We start from the raw sequence: 20,897 nt of genomic DNA, 5'->3' as shown, positions 1-20,897 counted from the left end.
CCCAGCACTTTGGGAGGCCAAGGTGGGCAGATCATGAGTTCAGGAGTGCAAGAGCAGCCTGGCCAATATGGTGAAACCCCGTCTCTACTAAAAATACCAAAATTAGCCGGGCATGGTGGCATGTGCCTGTAGTCCCAGTTACTTGGGAAGCTGATGCAGAAGAATTGTTTGAACCCAGGAGGCGGAGGTCACAGTGAGCTGAGATTGCACCGCTGCACCCCAGCCTGGGCTACAGAGCGAGACCCTGTCTCTATTTAATTAATTTAAAATAAGCTTAATATCCCTGATTATCAGGGAAGTGCAAATCAAAACCGCAATGAGATATCATCTCACCCATTAAAATGACTATTATCAAAAAGATAAAAACATAAATGCTGGCAAGGATACAGAGAAAAGGGAACTCTTATGCACTGTTGGTAGGAATGTAAACTAGTACAGCACTATGGAGAACAGTATGAAGGTTCCTCAAAAAAAACACAAATAGAACTGCCATATGGTCCAGCAACCCCACTACTGAGTATTTACCCAAAGGAAAAGGAGCCAGTACACTGAAGAGGTATCTGCACCCCTAAGTGTTTATTGCAGGACTATTCACAATAGCCAAGGTATGAATCAACCCGTGTCTGACAATAGAAGAATAGATAAAGAAAATGTGGTATATGTATAGAACTGAATACTATTCAGCCATAAAAAAGAATTAAATCCTGTCATTTGCAGCAACATGGATGAGCCTAGAGCAGCAGTCCCCAACCTTCTTGGTACCATGGACCAGTTTCGTGGAAGACAGTTTTTCCACAGACCAGGGATGTGGTGGGTGGTGGGTGGAAATGGTTTGGGGATGAAACTGTCCCACCTCAGATCATCAGGCATTAGAGTCTCATAAGGTGCGCACAACCTTATGAGATCCCTCAAATGTGCAGTTCACAATAGGGTTTGCACTCCTGTGAGAATCTGACGCCGCTGCTGATCTGACAGGAGGCAGAGCTCAGGTGGTAATGCTCGCCTGCCACTCACCTCCTGCTGTGCAGCCTGGTTCCGAACAAACCACAAACAGGTGCCAGTCTGCGGCCTGGGAGCTGGGGATCCCTGGCCTAGAGGACATTATGTTCAGTGAAATAAGCCAGTAACAGAAAGTTAAACACCACATGTTCTCATTCATACCCAGAAGCTAAGAAAGTTAAACTCATAGGTGTAAAGAGTGGAACAGAGGTTTCTAGAGACTCGGAAGGATGGATAGGGAGGGATTTGTTAAAAGATACAAAATTATAGCTAGACAGGAGGAATAAATTCTATAGCTATAATGTCCCATAGTACTGCAGGATGGCTATAGTTAACAATAATATGTATTCCCAAATAGCTAGAAAAGAGAATAATGTTCCCAACACAAAAAAAGATAAATGTTCGAGATGATGTATATGCTAATTTCCCCAATATGCTCACTATGTATTGCATGTAGCGAAACATCACTCTGTATCCCGTAACAATGTACAATTATTATGTGTCAATTTTTAAAAATTAAAAAATAGGCCCACACGGTGGCTCATGCCTATAATCCCAACACTTTGGGAGGCCGAGGTGGGCAGATCACCTGAGGTCAGGAGTTCAAGACCAGCCTGACCAACATGGAGCAACCTGTCTCTATTAAAAATACAAAAATTAGCCAGGTGTTGTGGTGTGCACCTGTAATCTCAGCTACTCAGGAGGCTGAGGCAGGAGAATCACTTGAACTCAGGAGGCAGAGGTTGCAGTGAACTAAGATCAGACTGCTGCACTCCAGCCTGGGCAACAGAGCAAGACTCTGTCTCAAAAAAAAAAAAAAAAAATAGGTTCAGCTTATGAATAAGATTCTTCCATGGGCTATTAAGAAAAGTGAATTTTTGTTATACCCATTCCTTTTGTAAACAGATGTCACAAAAAACAATGACTCCCCCTTCAAAGCTATCGTCGGAAGCAAAGTATTAGGTAAAAGGGCCCTTGATTTTTCCTGGCTTCTTCAGGCAGAGTTGTCTCTTCTTGTCCTCACTTTATGAGATGTCCTAACTGTAGATTATAGGTAGATTATCATGCTTCAGCAACAGCTAGACATGCATACACATGAATTTGCAATCAGTTATTTAGAACACAGAGAAAAAATCAGAAAATGAAGGGAAAAACATTTGCATATAGCCAGAATGTACGTCATGAAACCCATGTACAAAACCTCACAGTTTACTCATATAAGAGTCATCAAGCCTTTGTATAAAATCTTATTGCTGTTATTTTGCACACAGTTCTAACATGTTTGGGCATACGGTTTCCAAGCCCATGACAAATACTAACTTCTCAGGTACATTTGCTGGATACACCACCACCTACTCAGGCAAATTTACTAAGAGTTATGAAATTGATGTTTAATTAAACAACTAATACTAGACATTGAAACAACAGAAAATTCAAATTAAGCAAACAAGTACAATGATAAAGCAATCATTAGCATTTCAGAAGGATTCTTCATTTTGCAAGTAGATTTATCAGTGATACTTCAAATAGTAATTTCTATTAGTGATTTTTAAATGTTATTTTTAAAATGTGATTTATATGCAACTTTTTAGGAGCACTTAATGAAACCATGTGCACTTGTAATGAATTAAAATTATGATTCCTAAAGGGAGGCAGCTAAATATGTCTTTTTTTTTTTTGAGACAGAATCTTGTTCTGTCACCCAGGCTGGAGTGCAGTGGCACGATCTCAGCTAACTGCAGCTTCCGCCTCCCAGGTTCAAGTGATTCTCCTACCTCAGCCTCCCGAGTAGCTGGACAAGGGCGTGTACCACACACCCAACTAATTTTTGTATTTTTAGTAGATACGGGGTTTCATCATGTTGGCCAGGCTGGTCTCGAACTCCTGACCTCAGGTGATCCTCCCACCTCAGCCTCCCAAAGTGCTGGGACTACAGGTGTAAGCCAGCATGCCCAGCCTAAATATGTCTTTAAAGTCTATCCTTTGTAATATTTATCTTTGTATTGAGGGACTACATATTGTTTTCTGTCACAAATAGTTTATTATTTTGCATTTATTTTTCTTTCCATTAGAACTGTCTCATATATGTATCTTTTTTTAGCACTTAGAATCAATAATTAATATTTATTGATGTTCTTCCTTGCCATCCTCGTTTTGGACAGATGGGATTTATCTAGGATCCTTTAATAGTCTGCAAATTTCAGCTATATATTGGGAGTAGAAATTGAAACTACCCTCAATGAATAATTAAACAATGGGTATGGATTACACTCTAGCACAAAGTCATTCCAAAACAGTGACATAAGACAAGTGAAAAATGGCCAATCTTTGACAATTTCAGATTTCTACTGTCAGTAAAGCTCAAAATGTTCTATCACACATTTTCTAGAATATCATCTTGATTGAATCATTACTTTAAAAAATTAAAACTCAAGACTACTTCTGTGAACAAAAACAACAGTAAGTCACAAGAAATGTAAAAGTCTAAAACAATAGGATCTCTCACTAATTTGGCTTTGGTTACTGCTCTGTTAAAATTTGACATTGGATCCAGAGTCAGGAGTGCTTTGTTCATCCTGGAGTTTTTGTCCTGGTTATGTGTAACACAGTCTCCTCTGAGAAGTGACAGATACTTCTGGTGATTTGGTAAAACTTCTGTTCCTATTCACCTTTTCCTCCATTAGCCCTCCCCTAGGTTTGTGCTTTTCACCTACACTAGACCTGTGATTAGGAGCTTCAAGGAATGATGGTAGCAGTAATCTAATTTCATTTTTTAGATTTTCCACAAATGAACCTACTTAGGTATTGAAAATTATTCCTCTGACTCCTTTTAGACACCTGGCTGTGATTCCCTGGACAGTCTTTTAAAAGATGAAATCCCCAATTCAGTTTGATCCTGATGAATCATCATTAGAATGAGCTATACTTAAATCATTCACAAATATTAGTAAAACATGGTTGCAAACCTGTCATATTAAAGAGGGTAGTGGAGTGCTGTGCAGTTAGCAAATCCCCATGTAGGAAGGGAGCCACAATGTTGGTTAATCCTTAGAACAGATCAATCTATTAATATGAATAAAGCACATAGAGCGACACTGTCCAATGGAACTTCCTGTAATGATGGAAATGTTATTTTTTTGCACTGTCCTATATGGTTGTCACTAGCCACATGTGGCTACTGAATACCTAAAATGGACTAGCACAGCTGAGGAACTAAACCTTTATTTTATTTAATTTTAATTAAAGTTAAATAACTACATATAACTAGAAGCTACAATATTGGATGATGCAAGTATAGAGTTTTAATGTTAAAAACAGAATGGGGCTGGGAGCAGTGGTTCACGCCTGAAATCCCAGCACTTTCGGAGGCTGAGATGGGTGGATTGCCTGAGGCCAGGAGTTCAAGACCAGCCTGGCCAAAATGGTGAGACCCTACCTCTACTAAAAATGCAAAAATTAGCTGGGTGCGGCAGCACGCGCCTGTAGTCCCAGCTACTCAGCAGGCTGAGGCAGGAGAATCGTTTGAACCCAGGAGGCAGATGTTGCAGTGAGTTGAGATTGTGCCACTGTACTCCAGCCTGGGCAACAGAGCAAGACTCCATCTCAAAAAACAAACAAAACAAAACAAAAACCAGAATGGAGTAAATCCTACAGAAAGTGAGCATATTTTAGAATTCTCCAATTATCTTTAGTTATTGCTAAGAATTTGTACCTTTCACCCTAAGTTTAGAACCTAAGTTCAAGGTAAAATATGAGCCTATTCCATATTTTTCTGACCTAGACCTTTTTTAGTTAAACAGAAGCCCATTATAATATCAACAATACAGTGTTGTGGTTAAGGGGTTGGTCTTGGGCTCAGGCTGTGGAACTGGAGTGGAACTGGGTTCAATTCCTGTCTTTACCACTTAGTAGCTGTGAGTCATTTAAACTATCTGTGCCCCAGTTTTTCACCAACTATTGTCAAGGGGTAATAATAGTACCTTTCCCAAAGGGTTGATGTGAGGATTAGAGAAGTGAATATGGGAAATGTGTTTAGAGCAGTTTCACATAATCTCAATAAATGTTGTTAATATGTTATCACATTGCTCTGTGTGCCTATAAAATCTTCTCATCCAAAAAGTGAATTCCACCATATTATATAAGGTTCTGCACTAGGTGCTGAGGCTAGATGGCGGGAAAAGAAAAAGGACAAGGTACAGAGATAAACAATGTTTGATTCTACTCTCACAAACTTATGAGACTTAGTTGTTTATCTTGAAAAATAGAAGGCATGGCCCAATCACTGCTCCCTCCAACTTGAACCATCTATGATTCTGCCATTCTTAAGAAAGGCCTGGAAAAGCAATGCAAGGATGGCAGAAGGACTTTTGATGACATCTTGCCTGCCAAGTATATCTAGGACTTGCCCAGGAACAGTGTGTAGCATCTGCAGCTTTGTGAGAACTTTCATTTATGTCATTGGAAGTCGAAGTCTGTTACTGATGCTCTTCAACAGTCTGAAATATTAAACTGGCAATGAATTATTTGATTTTAATGCATAGTATAACATAAGTACAGAATGTATTATATATTGATATCTCTAGTTATATTTTACTGTCCAACAAAACAATCTAAATACTGACAATGAATTTAATGAGAAAAGAAAATTTTCATAATATGATTTCTTTCAAAAAGATTTTTTGGCCAGGCGTGGTGGCTCATGCCTGTAATCCTAGCATTTTGGGAGGCTGAGGTGGGAGTATTGTTTGAGGCCAGGAGTTCAAGACCAGCCTGGGCAATATAGTGAGATCCTGTCTCTACTCTTAAAACACATTTTTTAAAGAGTTTTCCTCCCTTCTCACTTGCTTAGAGTCATGAATCTCCTGACAGCAGAGCCAGCCTATTCTTACTAAGCAGCACACTACCCATCACTTCCCCAATGGCATAGATTTTGTTTGTTTATTTATTTATTTATTTATTTATTTTTGAGGTAGGGTCTCACTCTGTCTCCCAGGCTGGAGTGCACTGGCGCGATCACGGCTCACTGCAACCTCTGCCTCCCGGCTGCAAGAGATTCTCGTGCCTCAGCCTCCTGAGTAGCTGGGACTACAGGCATGTGCCACCATGCCTAGCTAATTTTTGTTTTGTATTTTTAATACAGACGGGGTTTTGTCATGTTGCCCAGGCTGGTCTTGAACTCCTGGGCTCAAGTGATCTACTGCTTCAGCCTACCAAAGTGCTGGGATTACAGGTATGAGCCACCCTACCCTGCCCTGGTCTAATTATTCTTATGTTTAAAGCATAAGCAATGTTTTTCTAGAGATATTTTCTTGAGTCAATGAAATCATCTCCTAATTTAACATCACAATATAAAAACAGAGGGGTTAATTTTTTTTGTTTTTGTTTTGTTTTGTTTTGTTTTGTTTTGTTTTGTTTGAGACAGAGTTTTACTCTTGTTGCCCAGGCTGGAGTACAATGGCGCGATCTTGTCTCACTGCAACCTCTGCCTCCCGGGTTCAAGTGATTCCCGTGCCTCAGCCTCCTGAGTAGCTGGGATTACAGGCATGTGCCACCACGCCCGGCAAATTTTGTATTTTTGGTAGAGATGGGGTTTCTCCATGTTGGTCAGGCTGGTCTCAAACTCCCAACCTCAGGTGACCCACCTGCCTCGGCCTCCCAAAGTGCTGGGATTGCAGGTGTGAGCCACTGCGCCCGGCCAATTTTTTTCTCCCAAATGAACTACATAGTATTAATATTCTCCCAAACATTATAGCCATGTAGAACCTTCCTTTTTGTGTGTGCAATGTAATTAAAACCTAGAATGTAAAAATAACTGCTGTAATTAAAGACAAAGGAAATGAAATATGAAAAAGAAGTTGCATACATTTGGGATTTTTGTCTCCTATTTTCCATCTTGCTTTTACCCTTTTCACCTGGTATCTCACTATTTATTGATTCTTTGTGCTTTCATTGATAATACCAAATGAATGTTACAAGCTCAGCTTGCCTCAGTTTCTATATATATCAACCCGTTCCCCTCTTCTTAGCTCTCTTTTCTCATCTTATCACTTCCCTAAAGAAAAGCTTACTTGTCTTTCCCTTGCCCTTCTTTTTATTCCCCTTGATTTCACATATATATTGAGCATATTGACGTATTATCTGTTTATTCTAGTTCTTCTAAAGATTTGCATAGCTAACAAATATTGAGGCTATTTTTATATATGTATATGTTATATGTTATATATGTACTATCTCATATAATCATCTACTCTATGAGGTGGATTCTGTTGTTACTGCTAATGATAGACGACAAAATTGAGGCTTAGAGAGAGTTATGGTGAGGTTAGTGACTACGATTTGAATCCAGATCTATCTTCCTCTAGCGCCTTCTCTCTTAAGCCCTTACAATATTACTCTCAATGTGATGAAGTACATCTGAATATTGATTGTTTGGATGAGAAATAACTTTAAAGTGTATATTATAGCACTTCTTTTTTGAGACAGACCCTTGCTGTGTTGTTCAAACTAGACCACAGTGGAGCAATCATGGCTCACTGCAGCTTAGACCCTTTGGGCTCAAGTGATCCTCAGCCTAGTGAGTAGTTGGGACTACAGGCACATGCCACCATGCCCAGCTAATTTTTCTTTGCAGTAACAGGGTCTCACTGTGTTGCCCAGGCTGGTCTTGAACTCCTGGGCTCAAGCAATCCTCCCGCCTCAGCCTCCCAAAATGCTGGGATTACAGACATGAGCCACCTTGCCCAGCTATAAAACAAATTCTTTAAAAATAATTTTAATTTTATTTTTCTTTTAACTTTTACATTTAACAATAATTTTTTTTTTTTTTTTTTTTTTTTTTTTGAGACAGAGTCTCGCTCTGTCGCCCAGGCTGGAGTGCAGTGGCCGGATCTCAGCTCACTGCAAGCTCCGCCTCCCGGGTTTACACCATTCTCCTGCCTCAGCCTCCAGAGTAGCTGGGACTACAGGCGCCCGCCACCTCGCCCGGCTAGTTTTTTGTATTTTTTTAGTAGAGACGGAGTTTCACCGTGTTAGCCAGGATGGTCTCGATCTCCTGACCTCGTGATCCACCCGTCTCGGCCTCCCAAAGTGCTGGGATACAGGCTTAAGCCACCACGCCCAGCCTAATAATAATTTTTAAACCATTTCAATTCTTGCTCTCCCAAACTATGTGTCTTAGGAGAGTTCCAAAAAGAGAGAGGAAACAGTCACAAAATAAAAGGAAAAGAAAAGGAAAGGGACTAGCATTTATTGAATGCTTACTGTATACTTAGTGTCTTATCAGGGACCAACTCAAGTTCATAGTTCTATATATTCTGTAATCTTCCTTTAAAAAAATAGGGTATTTCTTTATCTTCTACTTTTCCACGAACAACTGTCTTGCTCATAGTTCCTGAAGATAATTCTTTACCAAAGGTTGTTTTTGTAAATCCTAAATGCAAGAGTTTTGGTGCCTTCACATGTAATTCATCTGGACCTTAGAAGTTGGAAATAATCAAGACACCGATATACGTTCTTGTCTCTTCATCTCTTTTGGGTCTCAATTCTCTTAATCATGATCATTCTACCTTTTCTAAAATGAATGTGAATCTCATCAGTAGAAAAGGTAAAAACAAAATAGGAGTCATTAACTTTTGTTTGCTCATTGTCATCTTTTTAAGTTCACTTTTCTTTTCATTTTGAATTTATAATCCTTCTTTTTTTTTTTTTTTTTTTTTGAGATAGTCTCACTCTGTTGCTCAGGCTGGAGTGCAGTGGCATGATCTTGGCTCACTGCAACTTCTGCCTCCTGGGTTAAAGCAATTCTGCCTCAGCCTTCTGAGTAGCTGGGACTACAGGTGTGCACCACCACACCCTGCTAATTTTTGTATTTTTAGTAGAGCTGGGGTTTCACCATGTTGGCCAGGCTGGTCTCGAACTCCTGACCTCAGGTGAGCCTTCCACCTTGGTCTCCCAAAATGTTGGAATTACAGGCGTGAGCCACCACATCTGGCCTATAATTATTTTTAAGCCTGTTTGCAAGCCTCAGCACACAGTGACAATTAGCTTTCCTGACAGTATCCTTAACATTTCACATCATTTTTCATATCTGCAAATATAATGAAGTGGGCCCATTAATCTGTTTGTTTAAAGCAACAAGGATTTGTATTGAAAACCTCTGATTAAACAAATAATACATGCTAATGGTAGAAATTTGGAAAAATATAGAAAACTTCAAAGAACAACAATAATAACCACTGTTGACCTTTTAAAGCTAATTTCTTAAAATGTTTACTTAATTATAAACATTTTGACTTTTTATACCTATTAATATTGATATATTTAAAGGTACATATATGTCTGTAGCTTATTTTTAAAACATTTAAAGTTATTGATTTCATTCACATGGCAAGTTGGATTTAGGTCAGAAAATGTTGAATATTAATACTTAAAATACTATATATTATTTATTAAAGATTTAGGGAGATAGCATTTATGATATGATTTATGGATAAATCATTCCTTTGGTCAAGATGTTTCACTTTTGACTTAAGGCATTTTTGAAGTCTCACAAGTTTCTATTTCTTGATAAATTTACACACTACTACTCTGAAAATGAAGTATCTTTATTGGTTTTAAAGCCTACAAAAAATTTATTATAACTGTAATCACAGTTGCATTTATAGGTACTGGTATTCAGAAGGTAATTTGTCACCATGGAGAATTTGCTTCTTTGTAATTTTTATTTTTTTGCTGTCTCCAGCATACTTCAAGATTATTAAACATTCATAATTTTAACCGAAAATATAAGTACATGGCAAACATGGAATCAATATTTTTGAATGCGTAATTGTTGAATGAAATGTTATAAAGAAGGTGAAATGAGGTAGGTCAGTGATTTCGTCGATTGAGTTTTTATTGTTCCTTCAAATAGGCACTTCAGGAGATGGTCCACAGTTAGGAGAATAAGTAGGGATAAAGGCACGACTGTAGGCCATTCTTTTTATCTGATTTGAAGCCACCTACTTCTAATCATATAACTCCATTCGCGAAAGCTAGCTAACGTTTTCAAAGTTCAAATTAAGATCTGGGTGACAGACCTCTATCCTGGAAAGATCATTTTATGTTATTACTATGCACAAGTAACATCATCCAATTTTAAAATGGGATTGATGCTCCTAGCAGCAGAAATTATTTTACTTTCTCAACCGCTATATGAATTTTAGAGAAATGACCAGAAGGCTAAGATGGCAGTGTTTTATTCATTTTTAAAGATAGGCAAGAAGACGCCAAGTAAAGAGAAGGTAGCTTAGAAAGAGCTCAGCATCAATCAATAAATCTTGTAGAAATAATGCTTAATTTAATTTTTTATTCAATTTTAGTCACACCAAAAACTTTGTGGGGCTAAATTGTCCAAAATCTTTTGATTTATTCATATTTATGATATAAAATTCAAAATCTGATCATTATAAAAATCCTCAATTAGTAACATGGGAAAAATTGTATTCTATGATAGAAATCCAAGAATTTGAGAGCCATTTGGCCACATTGCCTCCTCCATTCCTCTTTCTCTCTACATTGCATCCTGGGATCTTGGCACAAAACCAAGGTAATTTCCAGAAATTGGCAGTGCCCGGCCAAATGCGCAGCTGCTGCTGTCTCCAACTCTTGCCGACTAATTTTGCACAAACCACTTCCTCCTCTTGGGGCCAAGAAACTCAGAAGGCAGGGAAAGTGTTCCTCAAGGGCAGATATGGGAGCTCTTCCTGCGCCCTTTGCAGAACGGGACCTGTTGTAAGGGCGGCAGTAGCATCACCTCACCTTCAGACCTTCCCAGAGTCCTTTCTTTTTCTTTTTTCTTTTTCCTTTTCTTTTCTTTTTTGTTTTGTTTTTTGTTTGTTTGTCTGTTTGTTTGTTTTTCTTTTGTTTTTGAAATGGAGTCTCCCTCTATTGCCCAGGCTGAAGTGCATTGGCAGCATCTCGGGTCACTGCAATCTCCGCCTCCTGGGTTCAAGCGATTCTCCTGCCTCAGCCTCCCGAGTAGCTGGAATTACAGGCGCCTGCCACCACGCCCAGCTAATTTTTTGTATGTTTAGTAGAGACGGGGTTTCGCCATATTGGGCAGGCTGGTCTCGGACTCTGACCTCAGGTGATCCGCCTGCCTCAGCCTCCCAAAGTGCTGGGATTACAGGCATGAGCCACCGCGCCTGGCCCCCATAGTACTTTCTTCTGGTAAGGGTGCCATTCCAAGCTTGCCCTTTACCCCTCCGATGTTCCTTATCTTTTTCCCTTTGACTCTCCACATTCAAAAATCTTGCCCCACTTCCTTTCTGTCTCCTTCTAATATATACTAGTTTTGATTTCTTATGAATGGGAAGGACTAAACAATCAGCTCCTATGAGGGTACCTGAGCCAGATTGCACAGGGAGAGAGGCACCGAGAGGGCAGAAGACAGCCAGAGATAGTGGAACGGCCTGTGTTTCCACGGTTTCCACCTGACAGTCCCTTCACTGAGCAGTGGCAGCGTGTGGGTGTGCGATACTGACACAGGTAAAACTTAGGTGTTTTTAGCTTCCTACACCCTTCTTAAATGTAGAGTCAACTCTGATCATTTGAATATAGCCATGGTGATGATTTTTCTTTCCCTTCGTTCTTGTAACCTCTCTATTTCTCTGCCTTTGTTGGGTCACGTTGGACTGGATATTCTTGGTGAGCATGAGGGAAGCCTATCTGACTACACAGCTTTATACACACCTTGAGGTTTACCTCACCTCTGCCCATTCTGAGAGCAGTCAGTGGGTAGCCTCCTGCTGGCCTGTGGATAGGCGCAGGGTCACCCGGCTAGGTGGGCATCAGTGTTTCCTTCGGAATAGTTTTAGTGCATCTAGAATAGCACTGTGAATTGCTATTGTTTTTGTCATCAGTGGCCATGATACCATGGCTATTTGTTTCTCTTCGAATAAACAAACAACCATGCTAGTGGAAGGAGCTGGGCTGAGGAAGGAGGACTCATCTCAGCTCTGCCACTGGGCAGTTGTTATATTAAGCAAGTCCGCAATCTCTCTGAAATTTGATTCTCATATGTGAAATAAGCAGGTTGAACCATATTCCTTGATTGGCCTGCTTTTCCCTGATCTCTTAAATATCAAACTGCATTTGATGACTGTGATTAGACCCATTCCCATGCCAATGGGAACAGGTCCACTTCACACTCGTCCTTAACCTGTTAGAGATAGGAAAAAAATTACAAAACAAACATGCGTTTTTCTAACTTTTTGTGTATGAGTTTATCCTAACATGATGTCATTAGGCAGAAGTTCAGGATAAAAAATTGACAAAGTAGAAATTTACCAGGAATTAATACAAAGTCTGATAGTTTCATTCAAAAAAAAAATAAATAAATCACACAAATACGTGTTTGGCTGAAATTCACATATATATTTCAGTATGCAATTCATGTGAGCCAATAGCATATAAGACTTGCGCTGTATAGCATGGGTTCCCAACCTCCAGGCCATGGTCTGGTACCAGTCTGTGGCCTGTTAGGAACTGGGCGGAACAGCAGGAGGTAAGCAGCGGGTGGGTGAGCCAGCAGAGCTTCCTCTGTGTTTATAGCCACTCCCTGTCACTCATATTACTGCCTGAGCTCCACCTCCTGTCAGATCCATGGGGGCATTAGATTCTCATAGCAGTGCGAACCCTACTGTGAACCGTGCATGTGAGGGATCTAGGGATCTAGGTTGCGTGCCCCTTATGAGCATCTAATGACTAATGATCTGTCACTGTCCCCCATCACCCCCAGATGGGAGTATCTAGTTGCAGGAAAACAAGCTCAGGCCTCCCACTGATGCTACATTATGGTGAGTTGTAGAATTATTTCATTATATATTACAGTGTAATTATAATAGAAATAAAGTGCACAATACATGTAATACACTTGAACCATCTCAAAACCATCCCCCGTCCCTGGTCCGTGGAAGAAGTGTCTTCCACAAAACTGGTCCCTGGTGCCGAAAATGCAGCCAAGGCAGACCAGAAGGAACTGCTGAGTCAGCGGCCAGGTCAGATAGTATGAAATCAGCAGTCTTAAAATTTGAGATCAGGCAGGGCAAGGTGAGAGAGGCCAAAGGCAGGAGACAGCTCAAGGTTGTGGCAGGTGATCAGCCAGAAAGTATAATGAGGAGATCAGTAATGTCGAAGCTCAGAGATGAGCACAAAAAGAACAGGGGAGGGGAGGCTGGAGTAGGTGGAATGGGGTCTGTAATAAAGGGCTCCAGTTTTTCTTCTTTCTTCCCCCTGCCCCAACCTTATATTCCCAGGCAGCTTCTCAAGGCTTAGATTTCTCCATACCCTATAATTTAAGTGCCTCTTAACCTAACCCCATCCAGTTAAAGTGATCTCTCTGGTTTGTTAGGAGGGAAGAATCACCTGCACGGTATCGTAAGCTTTCAGAGCCCATGTGTGGAGGCAGGAGTTACCCTTGCTGCACACTGCTCCCCCACATTAGCCACTACTGTTTCTGGGCCAGCAACCCCCTCACGCACCCTCTGGTCATTCCCGCTTCCCTGCCCCTGCCAGTGCTCTTTTTCTACCCCGATTTCCTTCCCTGCGTCACACACCTTACCTTCACATCCTACCTCTTTTACCATAGTTCCCATCTCTCTTGGCTCTGTAGAACAGGATATGGCTCACTTGTCATGGGGGATGACATGTAATTATTACTTCCACAAGTAGTCTGTGAGCTTCAACAGGATGGGAACCATGTCTTCAGAGACTGCCTGGTACAGGAGAGAGGGTCATGATTAGGAAAAATAACCCAGTATTTCATTCTGGCTCTGTGACCTTTAGCATCTACCTGTTTCTAGGCCTTCATTTCCTCCCGTGAAAAATAGGGATAATCATTCTGTGGTTTGGATTCCTTACCTAGGGATCAAATACTTAGATCAAATGATCACAGATAACATCATTTTTTAACCTGGAAAACACTCTATGAAAGTGAGGAGTTATAAGAGGTTCCATCATGTTGTAAAAAAGGCAAAGGATTTGGGGAATCTGAACTTTGAGCTAGATTTTAATTCCTTTTCTATTACTTATTGAATATATTACCTTAGAGAAATTTCTTCTCCTGTGAAATAGAAATGACATTATTACGAGGATTATGGTGCTCGAGCTGGCTTATACACCAACTTGTAAGAGCCAATTGTCAAATATTTAGAAACTTTGCAAGCAAGTTGTTAAACTTTTATTAGCTTGAAATCTGCTATGGTGGGAATATTTACACTAGGAAAATGAGCAAACACTACAAACCAGATTGCTGTTGTTTTGGAAAGAGCTGATTTACCAGTACTGCTGATAATGTAAACAGGCTTCTGTAAATTGTAAAGCACTTTGTCTTATTCATTATTAAAAACACTAATGGTAACAGTAATATTCTGTATCCACAGAATCTAGCCTAGTGCATGGCACAATTCTCAGTATATATTCTTTTCTCTTTTTTGAGGCAGGGTCTCGCTCTGTTGCCCAGCCTGGAATACAGTTGCACAAACACAGCTCACTGCAGCCTTGATTTCCTGGGCTCAAGCGATTCTCCCACCTCAGCCTTTCACCCAAGTAGCTGATGCTACAGGCGCACGCCACCATGGCTGGCTAATTTTTGTAATTTTTGTATTTTTTGTAATGTTTGTATTTTTTGTATTTTTTGCCATGTGCAGACTGAGTATATATTCAATAAATACACTTTAAATTTAGCTTTATGATTTGGAAACTTCTACCCCTCTGATAAATGAGCCCCATCTTTATCTTTCTTCAATCTCTCTCTACAAAGTGTCTTTTTAAAATCAGATAGCATCAATAAAAGCCTAGCTCCCTAGCTTAGTGCGTGATGCATAGTAGGCCTTAAATTCTGTATGTCCGTAGTTGAGCTGATCGTCTTCTTTCCAAACCTTTCTTTCTGGCATTTCATATCTCAGTTATTGACATTGTCTGTCTGTTCATTATTCCAAATAAGTGATTTGAAAAATCTTCCTCTCCCCCTTTCCTTTACCCACCTCCATGTCTAGTCAATTACTAGATCTTACCAATTCTACCTCTTAAATCTTTCCTGTCCTCTTCACTGCCATTGCTAACTGATTGTTCAGGTCCAGATCATTTCTTTTTGAACTATACCTTCTAACTGGACCTTCAATCTTCCCCTTTGAATCCAACCTCTACTTCTATAGATGTGATTTTAATTTATCTGACCAAATTACTCCCTTGCTTAAAATTCCTTAATGGCTCTCTGTTGTCATGAGAATAAAACCCCAAAGATTTAGCTTGTCATACAGGCCTACCATAATCTAGCCTTTGCCTACTTTTTCTAAGAGTTATCTCCTGCTGTTTCCCAATACTACCTGGAATGCCTAGTCTTTCTTTCCTAGTGACCATTAATTCACCCCTCAAGACTCAATTCAAACAAAACTTCTTATAACGTCTCTAGACACATTTTATATTTATTTTTCTGAGCTCCCATTGCACCTTATACATATCTTTGTCCCATATCTAACCATGTGGCTGTCATCTATTGGTCTTTCCTTCTAGACTGTAAGTTCCCAAAGGGTAGGAACCTATGTTCCATTTACTAATGCCTAACACATTGCATGCCATGTAATAGGAGCTCAGTGAATGAATAAGAATTCAGAGGATAGGATATTTTCTCCTCCTTCTTCTTCTTCTTCCTCTTGTTCTTCCTCTTCTTCCTCTCCTCCTCTTCATTCCTCTTCTTCTCTTCTTCTTCTTCTTTTTCTTCTTCCTCTTCTTCTTCTTCTCCTTCTCCTCCTCCTCCTCCTTGTCCATCTCCTCCTCTGCCTCCTCCTCCACCTACCGCTCCTCCTCCTTCCGGAGTCTTGCTGTGTCACCCAGGCTGGAGTGTAGTAGTGCAATCTTGGCCACTTGCTGGGTTCCAGCAATTCTCCTGCCTCAGCCTCCTGAGTAGTTGGGACTACAGGCAGGCACCACCATGCCCGGCTAATTTTTTGTATTTTGGTAGAGATGGCGTTTCACCATGCTGGCCAGGCTGGTCTCAAACTCCTGACCTCATGATCTGCCCACCTCGGCCTCCCAAAGTGTTGGGATTACAGGTGTGAGCCACCACACCAGCCGAGGATAGGATATTTTCATTGGTTCACTAATACAAGCTATTCATGGGATATGGTAATGAATAAAAGGCTTAAAATTTAGGTCTCAGTTATGAAGATAAGAAAATAATAAAATTGAGAGGGTCTGTTTTTATCCATAATCCCCAATATAAGATACTATGGCTCCCCCTCACCTTCAGTATAAAATCTCAAACTCAGCCTGGCGTGCAAAGCTCCTTATAATCTAGCCCCTACCTATCTGTCCATTCATGTCTTTCTGCATGCACTTTTATATAGCCTACATTCCAGCCACTTTGGGTTTCTCATCTGTTCCATAGTCTTTCAAGCTTCTATGGCCTCCTTCATGGTTTCCCCGACACTTGTAAACCCTCCCCCTCTTCTGTCACTCACACCTTTCTGACTTGCTTAATGAATGCCTACACTTCCTTCAAATGGATCAAAAGTTACCACTTTTCAGCACCATTCCCTGAAACTATTCCTCCCTCTTCTGTGCTCTCAGAGCACTTGCTTAATTCATTATAAGCACTGTTCTGTCAACCTTTGTTGGTCTTTCTTTTACCCCATCTGCAAAATGAGGTCATCTTCATACCCTGACCTCTAGCACATTCTAGATGCTTGGTACAGAGTGAAGGAAGGAATGACTATTACAAAGGGATTTAAAAAGAAAGTACATTTCTGATAAGAACATACTTTGGGCTGGGCACAGTGGCCCATGCCTGTAATCCCAGCACTTTGTGAGGCAAAGGTGGGTGGATCACCTGAGGTCAGGAGTTTGAGACCCGCCTGACCAACATGGAGAAACCCTGTCTCTACTAAAAATACAAAAAGTAGCCGGGTGTGATGATGCGTGCCTGTAATCCCAGTTACTTGGGAGGCTGAGGCAGGAGAATCACTTCAACCTGGGAGGCGGAGGTTGCAGTGAGCCGAAATCACGCCATTGCACTCCAGCCTGGGCAATAAGAGTGAAACTCCGTCTCAAAAAAATAATAATAATAAATAAATAAATAATAATAATAATAGATATTAATACAGAATGCTTAGAATACCTTGAAAATCACAACAATATAAACCTCTCCCAGATCTAACCACCTAAAATTAACTATTGTTAATTCCTTAGATTTTTTCCTTCAAGTCTTTTTTCTTGTATGTATATCCTTTTAAATAAATTTTTAAGTTAATGTTGTATATATTGTTCTAACCTGTTTTTTATATTAATGTGTTGTGGATATTTTGTCATGTTCATAAATACTCTCTCACAGCATAAATTTTCATTGCTGCACTCATCTCCATCATATGGACGAACCCACAGGTTAACCAGTCCCCATGTTTCAGTGTTCTTAATGCAAACAGAAGTGTCATGGTGTGCATACTAAAGAAAGGATGATCTCATATCTCCCTCCTGTTTTTCTCAGGTTTTGGAGCCCTCTCTTAAGTCAGAACTCTGTCCCAACAATCCTCTGAGTGTCATCTCAGGACCTTGGTTATACTCATGGCACAATGGCCAACTTTCAGGAGCACCTGAGCTGCTCCTCTTCTCCACACTTACCCTTCAGTGAAAGCAAAACCTTCAATGGACTACAAGATGAGCTCGCAGCTATGGGGAACCACCCTTCTCCCAAGCTCCTCGAGGACCAGCAGGAAAAGGGGATGGTACGAACAGAGCTAATCGAGAGTGTAAACAGCCCCATCACCACAACAGTTTTGACAAGCGTAAGTGAGGATTCCAGGGACCAGTTTGAGAACAGCGTTCTTCAGCTAAGGGAACACGATGAATCAGAGATGGCGGTGTCTCAGGGGAACAGCAACACGATGGACGGAGAGAGCACGAGTGGAACTGAAGACATCAAGATTCAGTTCAGCAGGTCAGGCAGTGGCAGTGGTGGGTTTCTTGAAGGACTATTTGGATGCTTAAGGCCTGTATGGAATATCATTGGGAAGGCATATTCCACTGATTACAAATTGCAGCAGCAAGGTAAGCTAGAGTATGGACTTGGAAGATATTTCTTGTGTAAACACACCATCACCACCACCGTCACCACCATTAGCTGGATAACCTGTGAGCTTTGGGCAAATTAAAGAACTAGTGGCAGATGAATACCTCATTTCAGTTTCCAGTAGACCAGCTGAAGGGAAGAGATTCACATTTGGTGGGTCTTTTTTGGTTGTAGCCCATCTTTTTGTGGCCATCCAGTCTAGTGGTGTACAAAGTACAGTACATATAAAACAATCCATGGGATTATAAGAAGAAAATACTAGAGCTCTTGTTTATCTCATCATTTAAAATTTCTATTTTCATAAATTTTCAGATATATTTCATATTTTAATATAGTTGTGCAGATATATAATATATAAAGAAATCATGCAGTGGCTACATATTTAAAATTTTTTGCCAGGTGCAGTGGTTCACACCTGTAATCTCAGCACTTTGGGAGGCTGAGGCAGGAGGATCACTTGAGCCCAGGAGTTTGAGGCTACAGTGAGCTATGATTGTGCCACTGCACTTCAGCCTGGGTGACAGAGTGAGACTGTTTTTCTAAAATAATTAATTAATTAATTGATAAATAAAAATAAATTTTAAAAAGTTTACCGATAACTTATACAATCAAAAAAATCTGATGGCTGCTGGACTGATTTAAAACCAGACAGATGCCACATGGTAATGCCCCTGAAGACTGTAGGACTTAGATTATAGTAAACTTAGATTATAGTAAAAAGGAGTAATTTTCTTACAATAAAGGCATAGAAAGCTTACATTTTGAGTAAATGACAAAATATCTAACGAATCTTGAGAAGCGCTATTATTTCTAGATCCCACAATCGCCCAAAAAATAGGAAGTTTTGTTGGGCATGGTGGCTCACACTTGTAATCACAGCACTTTGGGAATCTGAGGGGGGCAGATCACTTGAGGTCAGGAGTTCAAGACCAGCCTGGCCAACATGGTGAAACCCCGTCTCTATTAAAAATACAAAAATTAGCCGGGCATGGTGGCATGCACTTGTAGTCTAAGTTACTTGGGAGGCTGAGGCACAAGAATTGCTTAAACCCAGCAGAGGTTGCAGTGAGCCGAGATCGTGCCTCTGCATTCCACCCTGGGTAATAGAGTGAGACTCTGCCTCAAAAAAAAAAAAAAAAAAAAAAAAAAAAAATTAGGTTTTTAACTCCCATCATTGTATAACAATATATTCATATATTCTGATTCAAATATTAATATTGTACTTTTGAAGCGCTGGTGTTCTTTATAACCTCATTTTTTAAAAGTTTTGTGTTAGGTTCAGGGGTACATGTGCAGGTTCATTATACAGGTAAACTCGTGTCATGGGGATTTACTGTACGGATTATTTCATCACTCAGTACCCAATAGTTATTTTATCTGATCCACTTTCTCCCCGACCCTCCACCCTCAGGTAGGCCCCAGTGTCTGTCATTCCCCTTTTTGTGTCTGTTTTCTCATCATTTCGCTCCTGCTTGTAAGTGACAGCATGTGATATTTGGTTTTCTGTTCCTGCATTCGTTTGCTAAGGACAATGGCCTCTGGCTCCATCCATGTTCTTGCAAAGGATGATCTTATATAACCTCATTAATATTCTCCAAAGTAACTTTTTTTCCTGATAACAAAAGTAATATGTATGGAGTTTGGAAAATACAGGTAAGTTCCAAAAAATTTTTAAAATAATCTGTGATCCTCCATCTCCTGAGAATAACCATTAATGTTTCCGTTTTATATATTATGTTAGTCTATTTGTGTATGTGCATGTATACTTTTAAAAAATGGAGTCATACTATATTAATCCGTGTTCACACTGCTATAAAGAACTACCTGAGACTGGGTAATTTATGAAGAAAAGAGGTTTAATGCACCCACAGTTCTGCAGGCTTAACAGGAAGCATGGCTAGGAAACCTCAGGAAACTTACGATCATGGCAGAAGGCGAAGGCGAAGCAAGAAAGTCTTACCATGGCAGAGCAGGAGAGAGAGAAGGGGGAAGTGCCACACATTTTCAGACAACCAGATCTCGTGAGAACTCACTCACTATCGCGAGAGCAGCAAGGAGGAAATCCGCCCCATGATCCAGTCACCTCCCACCAGGCTCCTCCCCTGACACGTGGAAATTACAATTCGAGATGAGATTTGAGTGGGGACACAGAGCCAAACCATATCACATACTGTTTTGTAATGTTTTCTCACTTCATATTGTGAACATTTTCCATGTCTTAAGTATAATTCTTCAGCATCATTTTTAATGGCTACATAATATTAAATGATGTGAATGTGCCAATATTTTTAAGAAATCCCCTATTGCTCAACATTAATTTGTTTGCATGTTTAGTTATTATAAGCTATACTGCAATGACCATTTGTCTACTACTTTACTTTTGCATATATCTTTGATTAGTCCTTGGGATAAATTCCTAGGAGAGGAATACTTGAGTTCAAAAGATGTGTTGTTTTAAGACTTTTGATACATATCTTTGTGGCCTTATGTAAATGATTAAATTTTTATGAGTTCTCTCATCAAGAGATTCTGGAAAGGGAAAATGTGGACCAAAAATGAGATTCTATTTATTTTATAACTGAATTTTAGACTCTGGGACCCTCCCCTAAAAGTCTGTTCATCTCTTTTAGTCAAGACTGTTGATGGTTTTTCCACAACAGCCAGTGGCCTTCAGTTACCATTAACCACTTTTCTCATGCATTTTATTTCCCATTTCTGCAATACATTCTCTTAAACCAAATACCAACTCCACCCGCTATACCTGTTTTCCATAAGTATATTGGGATTTACTGGT

The 20,897-nt window shown here is 40.1% G+C and overlaps 1 protein-coding gene across 9 annotated transcripts in view; it reads left to right on the top strand.

The window, feature by feature from the left end:
• MAP3K13 (mitogen-activated protein kinase kinase kinase 13) overlaps positions 1–20,897 on the top strand; it is a 193,653-nt gene that overhangs the window by 120,845 nt on the left and 51,911 nt on the right. For 2 of the 9 annotated variants that reach the window (XM_073023379.1, XM_073023382.1), the window contains 3 exons: positions 6,140–6,229; positions 12,779–12,836; positions 17,522–18,081. In XM_073023379.1, coding sequence (XP_072879480.1) covers positions 17,607–18,081 — 475 coding nt within the window. In that variant the 5' untranslated portion in view covers positions 6,140–6,229; positions 12,779–12,836; positions 17,522–17,606. Of the gene's footprint in view, positions 1–6,139; positions 6,230–12,778; positions 12,837–17,521; positions 18,082–20,897 lie in introns of those variants that run through there. The other 7 variants (XM_073023381.1, XM_073023384.1, XM_073023380.1 and 4 more) reach the window with 4 other exon arrangements.

Source organism: Chlorocebus sabaeus, chromosome 15 (assembly GCF_047675955.1).
Source record: "Chlorocebus sabaeus isolate Y175 chromosome 15, mChlSab1.0.hap1, whole genome shotgun sequence".
NCBI classification, from domain to species: domain Eukaryota; kingdom Metazoa; phylum Chordata; class Mammalia; order Primates; family Cercopithecidae; genus Chlorocebus; species Chlorocebus sabaeus.
This window is presented reverse-complemented; position numbering and strand designations above follow the sequence as displayed.